This window comes from Solanum dulcamara, chromosome 5 (genome assembly GCF_947179165.1).
Source record: "Solanum dulcamara chromosome 5, daSolDulc1.2, whole genome shotgun sequence".
Classification (NCBI taxonomy): domain Eukaryota; kingdom Viridiplantae; phylum Streptophyta; class Magnoliopsida; order Solanales; family Solanaceae; genus Solanum; species Solanum dulcamara.
In genome coordinates, this window is record NC_077241.1 from 5,013,594 (window position 1) to 5,023,763 (window position 10,170).

Below are 10,170 nucleotides of genomic sequence, written 5' to 3' on the forward strand. Positions count from 1 at the left end.
TAGTTCTTTACATATTTATTTTTAATATAAGAATTTTTTATTTTTACATGTAAGGGATTTAAGAAAATTATTTTATTCTATTCAACTTATAAGTGATTACAACATATACTTTACTCCAAAATAGTGATATGATTTAATAATTTTCAGATGTATATTATGTTAGAGGTGGAAATGATGTCTTATGATCCACTAATAAAATAAAAACATATTTTATGTCCAAAAAGAAATATAAAATTAAAATTAAATTTATAAAAAGCTATAAAATCAATTTTTCAATATTAGGATGTTAATAGTGCTGTCTGATCGGCTATTTTCTAAAAGATATATTATATCAATTTTTTATTATTTTATTTTGTATAATCAAAATTAGACCTTTTGAAATGGTACCATCATCTTGATTTCACTTCGGTATCAAAATGATTCGTTTAATTTTTTTTGATAATTTTTAAATATGTCATATAAGAGTCACAAGTAGAAACTAGAATATGATAGCATACATACTTTCCTAGGGCTTTGACAAAAATATTCTAGACACTTCTATTATTTGAAATGTGTTAAATGCAAGGAAAATATGGATGATGCCAAGAGAATAGAGATTCGTTCTATTATTTTTATAATAGTGTAAAACAAAATTAAGCAAGGAAAAAAATAATCTAGATCAAACGAGTAAAAATAAATTAATCAAGATGGAATTAAAAAATTATTGAAATCGAATATTTAATAAGAGAAATTTAAATCGTACGAATTGCAATTTACTATTCAATATCGTTGAAATATCTTTTAGTTTACTACTCAAGATGCTAGAACTAATTTAGACTATTTTGGTACGGAAGAAAATATTTTTGACGAAAAATATTCTTCTATAAAATATTTTATTGAAAAATAAGTGATTTTCTTACCTTTTTTCGGGTCTTTGGTTAGTAAGTTTTTTTTTATCTCAAAGAGCAATTAGGTATAATGTGATAAAAATGCTATAATATCAGACTCAAAAATACTATAAAATTTTAAAAATATTATAATCGAGAATTAAATCATGAGTCGAGATCGAGAATTGAATCTTTGATTGGAAGTCGAGATTAGGGTTGAGAGTTGGGTTCTAAGTTAGGGGATGGGAGTCGGGGTTAGGGGTCGAGGTCGAAAATCGAGCCTTGAGTCGAATCCCGAATTAAAAGTGAGGTTCCGATCGAGGTCGAAAGTCGGATCCTGAATCAGCTTAGAAATCAGGTCTCAGGTAATGTTCGAGTGTCGAATCCCCAGTCAATTCAAAAGTCGGAATTGAGTCTCAGCTCGAAAGTTAGGTAATTATGTCTCAGGTCGAAAGTCGAGATGGGGAGTCAGGTCACAAAATGGAATTGGGGTTCGGTGTTGCGTCCCCCATCAGGTTCCGAATTAGTTCGGGAGTGGGTTTTTAAGAAACCACTAAAAGTCTGTTTGGATGAACTTATTTTAACTAGTTTATAAATTGAAAACTACTTATAAGTTAAAAAAAAAAAGTAGATGCAGTTCAATTTATTTATTTTTTTAAAAATAATTTATAAGCTATTTAAAATAAGTCCACTCAAACAAATTCAATTATTAATTAAAATTTATTTTAAGCATAAAATAACTTTAAGTTGCCAAATCAAATAATAAAAAAAAGCTAAAAACAACTTAGCAACTTATAAATTAATCCAATCGGCTCTAATACGCCTAGCTCAAAGGACCATTTAGATTGCAATATCTCCAAATGTTTGGGAGATGACACTAATGGCTTCCCCTCATCATTCCGTCTGCAATGTGTTCGTCTATGGCAGCCTATTAGCTGACGACATCGTTCGTGCTCTCCTCAAACGCGTTCCTCCATCTAATCCCGCTATCCTCCACAACTAGTAAGTCTAACTCCTTTCAATTTCTCTCTGATTTTCTGTAATCGAATAGATTAAAATCTGTTGTTTCTATTCGTTACCCATCGACCTTGTTTCACAGTTTCGATTTATGGTTCCATTTTTACGAACAAGATGAGTGTGAATACGCTTATTCTTTAATGGGTATTAAGAATTGAAGCATTTTTTAGCAGACAAATTGGAAATCTAACGGGTATTGGGAAGTTGTGGCTTTGGTTTCCACATTTTACACTTTGTTTGGATGGTTGTTACATATAGTTTCAATAGTGTATTGTCTTGATGAATACAACATTTGAATAGATTGTATAGCTTCCATTGTTGGAGCTGATTGTCTTTTGGAAATAGCTTTTCACTCTATTCTTCCCAGACTCCACTTGTGGGATTCCACTGGGTATGTTGTTGTTGTTGTATAGTTTCCCGTGGTTACATAATGACACACATAAGCAATTTGAAGGACAAACTACGGGGTAGAACTGTTATAAAAAGGTAATGTAAATGATAAAATAGGATTATTAGATACTATTCAAAGATAAAATGAGAAGAAAAAAACAAGGTAACTACGCGATTACACCAAATTGGTCCTTACATAAAATGAGACTTTTCAGATGGATTAAACTATACGATACAAAGTAACAATCGAAACAAACATTGTATTTAAACTAACAACGTAGTGCAATACAATAGATGACAACAATCTAACAAAATATTAAGGATTTTGAACCTCAATTTATTTTTGCTTAGTGCACTTTTGATAAAGTTTTGTTCATATTAAGTGAATTTCTTAGCAGGAATACTATATTTTGAGCCAAAGCTGATGGGTTCTGTCAAATCTATTGTAGCTCAACCACTGGTTATGACTACTTGCACTTGAGTCTTGTGAATTTGAATCTGGTTATATGAAATTTCATGCAACTGATTCTTCTCATGTTTATTATTCTATGAGATTGAGCTACCTTCAGCATAGTTTTCAAATTGCTTGATACAGACTAATGAGACCTAATAATGACAATTACTGCGCCTCAATCCCAAGCTAGTCGAGCTCAACTGTTTGAATCCTAAATTTTCATCTAGCTCCATTTGGAGCTGTTTAATTTAGTTCTCTATAAATCATAATTTTAAGTCAAGTTAAGAGTTCTCTGACGCTGGAGCTCTCTATGTTTTCTATTGATATATAAAATGCTAAACAAACTGATAAGACTCATAGTTAAGACGATTCCTGGCAAATACTGGGTCTAATGTGTACCAATACGACTACATGGGAAATTTAGGAGATGTTTGGTAATGGGATGTGCTTTAGTTTTTGTTGTATGCATTCTCATGTTGTGTTTATCTGTTGACTAAATGCTCGTTAATGGGATTTCTTTTCCTATTTTGTGTGTATGCAATGCCAAGTTGTGCCTACTTGTTCTGCGCATTGTTTGTCTAAGTTACAGAGGGATATATTTTTCTAGTATCTTGTTAGCGGTAACCATTGATTCTGTTATTTTGGTGTAGTCATAGGTTTAGCATCAAAGGGCGTGTTTATCCTGCTATTCTACCAGTTGAAAACGAAAGAGTTAATGGGAAGGTTTGTTGAACTTTTTAATATTTTCTTTTGTTGTAGAGTTTCCTTTTTACGTTTTTGGTGTATTCATCTTCCCTTGTAGAGCATTGACATGTAAGTCTTTTGAACCGTCCCACTTTGTTATTGTAGAGCATTGACAACATCGGTGTTCTGTATTGTGTCATCCTTATGAGCTGTTTAAGACATGCTTAACGATCAATTACTTGAAACATTTTCATTTTCAAGCATTGACATGTAAGTCTTTTGAACCGTCCCACTTTGTTATTGTAGAGCATTGACAACATCGGTGTTCTGTATTGTGTCATCCTTATGAGCTGTTTAAGACATGCTTAACGATCAATTACTTGAAACATTTTCATTTTCAAGCAGTGTGTCTGCAAACATCAATTCTAAACTTTTCCTGTGATCATTTTACTCCATACGTGATGATAACCTCTTCAACAAGCATTACCTGCTTAACCATTGAGCTCTTGCGCTTAGTAAGTAATAAGATAGCATATACTCTAACTGATGAATTCAATGGTCAATGAAAGGATGGCCTTCCATTATTGAGGTCCAAGCACATTACATATATTTTATAATTAACTTCTAGAAGTGAGAACAAATTGCTGATACAGTTCTGTCATTGAGACCTTATGAAAACTTTGGATCTATTCCTCTTGCAGATCTTTTAAATACGCTTGTTCTAACGAAATTGCAGGTTCTTTTTAACATCACTGTTCCTGAATTGAATATCCTGGATGCATTTGAGGATGACGAGTATGAAAGGACGACTGTTGATGTTTCCTTGATGGTATTGATTCACTGAAGTTCTTAAAAAATGTGACATTTATGTATATTCTTTTTTATGGCTCAACTCTCAAGCATGATATGGAGCATGAGTCAGATCTTTTTATGAGTTCAAATGTTCCTATTTATTGGATCTACTGAACTATTCGTGGGAGATAATGACTGCTGCAAACTCATTGATGCAAAAGATAAATTACTAAAGAGGATAGCATCAGTTTCCTTAGTGTTCATTAAGCACTGTAGTGAATTCTGCTTTTACTAGAGTACTTGCATTTACGCACATGTGTCCTATATAATGAGTTGCTATTTAATTTAGAGCTTTTAGACCATAGTTTCCTCATAGGTTTTAGTTTCAGGATTGCTACTAAAAGGGGGAACCCATACTAGTGATATTTCTAGCAACTTGGACTGTTAGAATGTTCCAACTCCTCTTCTTAGTAAATCTTTCTTCACTTGCCATCTTTCCTTTGAAGTTTCTTGATCGACAAGGATGAAAATTCTAGTTCATTGGGGATTAGGGTTTTCAGGCCCGTTTCTTATGATGACCATGAAAGACTACAACTTTCGTGGGAACCCTCTTATTATTAATGATATTTGCCATTAGCTTTTAAGTTCTATTCAAAAATTTAAAGTCAGCGCATGATCAATTTATGTTTGCTTTGTATTACCCCCTCAGTGTGTATGTCTTCGTTTTGCAGGATAGTTCCAAGACATTACAGGTTGAAACATATGTTTGGGTTAACAAGAGGGATCCAGATTTATTTGGGGAATGGGACTTTGAGGTGATTTTGTGATCTCATATATCTGCATCTCCCTTCATTGCTTGTTGTACTAATATACAAAGAGGGGATATACTTTTTCTCCTGTCCTGTCTTCCTTTCTTTTCATTTTGATTGGACTGTGCATTTCGAAAATGCATTATGTTTCAAGGGTTATATCTATTTTTTGGTTGCCTGATCTTGAGCCCAAAGTAGGTGGATGGGATTTGGTAAAAACTTTACAGAGCATATAATCAACATATCTCTGCCTGTGAATAGATCAGGAACTTAACATGTCTCTGCATTTGTGTATAATAGGATAGTCTGAGATCTAGAATGGAATTGTGGTAGATCCATGTATGAATCAAACACAGGAATCTGGGCCCCTTACCATTCCTCCTTTAAGTGGTTCCAATAGTTTTGTTGTGGCCGCGCCATAGGTTACCAACGTATAAAGTCTTTGTTTATTGTGGGAACAAAACCTACAACATGATCGTATATAATTTAGGACTTGTTAGGTATGTGCAATCTCTTACTTTTTGATGCTCATTGAGCCATTTTGGTAAAAATTCCTCTTTCTTGCTTTTCTTTTCATTCTACATTTCTACTCAATGAACTTGCTTCCTCGTAATGTCCCGAGTGCTGAAGCTCTGGTGCATTGGATCAACCAAAATGGAAACTAGGGGAAAATATGCTAGAGTATGGCTGTTCAACGGACAATGTTGAGAAAATTTGAGTTCTTGGGATTTTGGGTATCACAAAACCTGAAAAATCTTGAGAGACTTACAGGCTGAATATCAAACCTTCGAATTGCTTCTCCATTGAACTCCAAAGACATAGGAGTCTATTGCCAAAGTTGTGGCCAACTTAAATTGATATTTGGTCCACATTTAATAATTAAATCCATTTCTTGTAGTTTAATAGAGATGAACTTTTAAATACCCTTGATGTGTAGTCTTTATTCTTCTTCTTTAGATTATGTGCACCCAAAATTCAAGTTTACTTAACCCTTGCTGGATAACAACAGTTCTCTAGCATGCCTCATGTTTCCTTTGTGCTGCTTTCTAGTTTTGAGTTTCAACATCAAATTCCAAGAAGCCTTTACTAATTCTTCCACAATTTTTTCGAAATATAAGCAGAGTTTTCATTTGAGCTTGAAAATATTCATAGTTTTCTCCATCAACTGAAGTAACTTCATTGCTGATTGTTCTGTAGTATCAAATATGCATAGCTTCAATGTGGGATCTTGTATTTTTATGTCACTTTAGAGAACCGAAAAGTGAGAATTCATATAGCTGAATCAACTTGCTTGGGATTGAGGCACAATTGTTGTTTTACTTTAGTAAATGGAAATATTGGGAGCAATAACAATATTAGGGGCCCAAAGCCCTCGGACCAAATTTTGTGTGTGTGCGTGTGCAAGCAGTGGCGGAGCTACACTTGTCCAAGACGCCCCTTAGTTGTAAATTACCCCGTGCAGATAGATAAACCAAATTTATTGTATGTTGAATCCGCCAGACTTCTTTGTGTATTTACTTCTTTATTTTTTGACTATCATGGTTCAACCATTGTGTGAAAGGCTAAACTTAGTAGAGCGTTGTCTTGTGTATCCTTCCATACTGGTAATCACAATATTTCTCCAATAGTTTCTCGTCCTTGGATTTCTGTTACTATCTATTGTCTCTTGTACTTTCATTATCGCACTATTTTATTGAAGTTACTGTTTCTTTCATTTAGAATGCTTTGTCATGCTTTCTATAGTATTTTTCCGTAATTTCTTCACTTCTGTTATTTCTTTTTCGATATGCTTTTATATGCTTTTCTTTGAGTTGAGAGTCTATCATACTCAACCTCTCTACCTCCCAAGGTAGGGGTAAGGTCAACGTACATTCAATCCTCCCGAGATTCTATTTGTGGGATTATACTTGATATGTTGTTGTACATACACCGAGAGAGAATTGGAAAGTCAAAGCTGCTTGCTCTTAACGAATTTTTTTCTGTAAAAGCCAGTCCTAAATATTTTCTTTTGGCTTATGACAATGGTTTGTAGGAATGGAAAGTTTTGCACAAGGGAGACTTCTTGAAAATGACAATGGGGTTCAGTGAAGAAATGGAGCTACCTGAATCGAAAACCAGAGTAGCAACATATGAATCCTTCTATGCACAGGAAGAGAAAAAGTCCAAGCCTTGATGTGTAGTTGTGTTGATTAGTCTGCCAATAAAACAACAAAGGCTAAGCCTCCCTATTCCTCCATTCCCTATCCACCAAAAGATACTAAATAAATTAGCTATGTTGTTCGGACTCTTCACCACACTCGTGTCGGATTGTTAAAGAATACATTATTTTTGGAAAATCCAACATGCACGCATTGACATTTTTGAAGAGTCTGAGCAATTGAGCTAACATGGATGTACAGTTTGCACTGCAGAATGTTGCTATGTTGCAGCAATGGGTTTTTTACCCTTTGGTTGCAAGGAGTGTATTTTTCTTGATTCTTTTTTCTTAAATTTCATTTGTGATTGGGTGACTATTAATAGTGTATTTCTCGAATGTAGAATGATATGGACCTCTTTATGATATATTTGATTGATAAGAACATCGGACAACACTTGAAGATACTAGTGTTTTTTTAAGTAGGCATTGGAAAATTTTTATACATTTTTCACTTTATTTCGAATTTATGAAGATGGAGTTGTGTTTGATTATGCCTTTTGTAAAGAGTATTTAAAATAGTGTTCATGCTTAAATATATTTAAATACAACTTTAAATGAAAAAATGAGTTGGAAACAAATTATAAGCTGATTTACAAATTCGAAATACAAATTCAATTCAATTTGAAATTTTCGTGGCAATATCCTTAAAAAAGTATTTTATGGATAGATAGAGGTGGGTCGAAGAAATGTTTGACAGGTTTAAAAGATACGACATGATACATTCTTTAGTTTATCGAAGATATGACCTTAAATAGAAGAATATAAAGGCTACAGATTAAGATAGAAAGTTAGTAGATAGTTGAGTATCGTTCCACTTTCTTATTTGCACTGTTTTCATAGTTCCTTGACTTTCAATTTTTGCTACTATCTATTATTTCTTATATTTTGATTATCATTTTATTAATACTGTGACTTTAGATTATTGAAAAAGAAAAAGATACAATAAAATAAAATTTGACAAAATAAAATAAAAAATAGAAAATTACCATAATTTTTTCATCTAAAAATCTGTTTATCACAATACACTAATTTACCACCTTTGTCACATAAACCTTGTTCTCCAATGGCGTCCATTACTTTTCCATAGCTATACTTCAATGGCATCTTCCCCAATAATCCATGAAACTCACCAATACACTCTCCTCTTCTCTTCCTATGCTCTCCTTTTCTACTACTCAAACCCACTTCCCTTTCCTTCATCCCTTCACCTTCATTCCTCGCATCACCCCAATCCCTCACTTTCTTCGCACCCACCAAAATCGGACCCTTATTCACTTCTTCCGCTACCACAAAGTTCATCAATATGTCTTCACAGTTGTTCTTTTCATCTACTATGACCTTGAGTTTCTCGTATTCTTTATTGCATGTGTATTGATGGAGGTAACGTAAGTTTAGGATCATGAATTTTGTTAACATGATGGAGTATTTCTGGGTTTCCATTGTGTAGATCCAGGATTTATGGGTTAAGTCGTAGTTATGAGATCTGACGAAGAATCCGATTAGACGATCTGGGTTGGATTTCCAGATGTTGAAAGCGAAGTTTATGGAGTTTGTGTCAGGTTCGATGTCGTCGTCGCAGATGAGGACGGATCGGGTGGTGATTGATGGGTGAGGGTAGAAACGGAGGTTGAGACTGGAGGAAGGTTGACGGAGGATGGTGATTGGTGTGGAGGAGGAGGAGGTGGAGAGGGAGAGGTTTTTGGAGAGATCTGAGAGGATTTGTGACGGAGTTGAAGGATTGCTCCAGAGGATGATGACGGCGGCCACGGATGATGCGGCGGCGTAAGTGGCGGCGATTGAGTGGAGAAGTGGAATCCGGTGATCGGAGTAGCCGTTGATTAGTACTGTCATTTGATCGGTTTGGAGTGTTCGGAGGTCTGCCGGCGGCCGGTTGCATGAGTCGGAATGGCGTGGTTGGCCGGTTCGGAGTGAAAAGACTAAAAAGGGTATGGATAAGGTTATAATTACATATAAGGTTAAGACGAGGATTGACTTGCTCATTTTACAGAGGATTTTGCTGATAAGCGTTTGTTCTGTTCTGGCAGTTGATGGAATAATCTAGTGGCAATTTTGTAATTTATAATACAAATAAGGGCATTTTGATACCCCTAATGTTTAAGACTGTGATTAAGTTTCACGAGCTACGATCATAGATTTTGAAATTGAAATTTTACAAAGAAAGAAGTATTAAAAATATTTTTAAATTTAACACGAATTATAAGGTATTTTCAATACTTCTCTTGATTTTTTATTAAGAGCTTATGCTTCTATAAGAGTTTGAGACCACTTGCTATGACATGTGATAGATTGGGGTGTATTTAAGTTTAATTAGTCAAATAGATTGTGTTTATAAGACTGCCAATAGTTCGAGAATTAAACGAATAATTTATGTCAAATTTAAAGATATTTTCAATACTTCATAAATTCGAGTTTTTGAAGTATGAACATACATTTTATTGGAGAAAAATTAAAATTTTGTAAATAAAATCAAAACATAGTCTAAGCTAGTTTTGGGGAATTTGAGAACATTTTGGATAAAATCTTTAATCAAATTTTATGAACAATAATATTTAAAGATAAATTTTAAAATTATTGTTAAGTTTAAATTTTTTTTATTTTTTATAGCGAATCAAAATCAACCGAACAAATTTAAATGGAGAAAATATGTCACTATCAATTGAATCTTTTTGTGAAAAATCGTACATCCTTTGTCTGAATTTGTTTATTCTATATTTTGTTTTCGTTTTATTTTAAAAAGAAATATCTCTCTCTTTTTATTATTTTTTAATTCTAACATTTTATATTACATGTTTACTGTTACAGGATTAAAATGTATTTTAATATAATTTATTTATTTATAATTTAAGATCATAATTTTTTTTTAAAAATTTAGATGTCAAATTAAAATGGAAGGAATATTAAGTATTGTTGGAAATATTTTCATGGGTATAATTTGGTTAT

The 10,170-nt window shown here is 33.4% G+C and overlaps 2 protein-coding genes across 2 annotated transcripts; one reads left to right on the top strand and one right to left on the bottom strand.

Moving 5' to 3' along the window:
- Positions 1–1,702: 1,702 nt before the first annotated feature.
- Positions 1,703–7,695, top strand: LOC129888857 (AIG2-like protein D). The gene is made up of 5 exons (XM_055963896.1): positions 1,703–1,868; positions 3,378–3,450; positions 4,148–4,240; positions 4,935–5,018; positions 7,045–7,695. The coding sequence occupies exons 1-5, from the start codon at positions 1,738–1,740 to the stop codon at positions 7,183–7,185; spliced, it is 522 nt and encodes a 173-aa protein (XP_055819871.1). The 5' UTR covers positions 1,703–1,737; the 3' UTR covers positions 7,186–7,695.
- A 467-nt stretch (positions 7,696–8,162) lies between these two features.
- LOC129890360 (glycosyltransferase family protein 64 C3) lies at positions 8,163–9,210 on the bottom strand. Its single transcript, XM_055965919.1, has one exon. The coding sequence runs from the start codon at positions 9,208–9,210 to the stop codon at positions 8,206–8,208; it is 1,005 nt and encodes a 334-aa protein (XP_055821894.1). The 3' UTR covers positions 8,163–8,205.
- Positions 9,211–10,170: the final 960 nt, after the last annotated feature.

Bases quoted from the DNA above. Each gene is read 5' to 3' on its own strand.
- LOC129888857 (XM_055963896.1), top strand. From the start codon at position 1,738: ATGACACTAATGGCTTCCCCTCATCATTCCGTCTGCAATGTGTTCGTC. The intron at 3,451-4,147 runs GTTTGTTGAACT...ACGAAATTGCAG, and splicing joins ACGAAAGAGTTAATGGGAAG to GTTCTTTTTAACATCACTGT. The intron at 5,019-7,044 runs GTGATTTTGTGA...AATGGTTTGTAG, and splicing joins TTGGGGAATGGGACTTTGAG to GAATGGAAAGTTTTGCACAA.
- LOC129890360 (XM_055965919.1), bottom strand. From the start codon at position 9,210: ATGAGCAAGTCAATCCTCGTCTTAACCTTATATGTAATTATAACCTTA.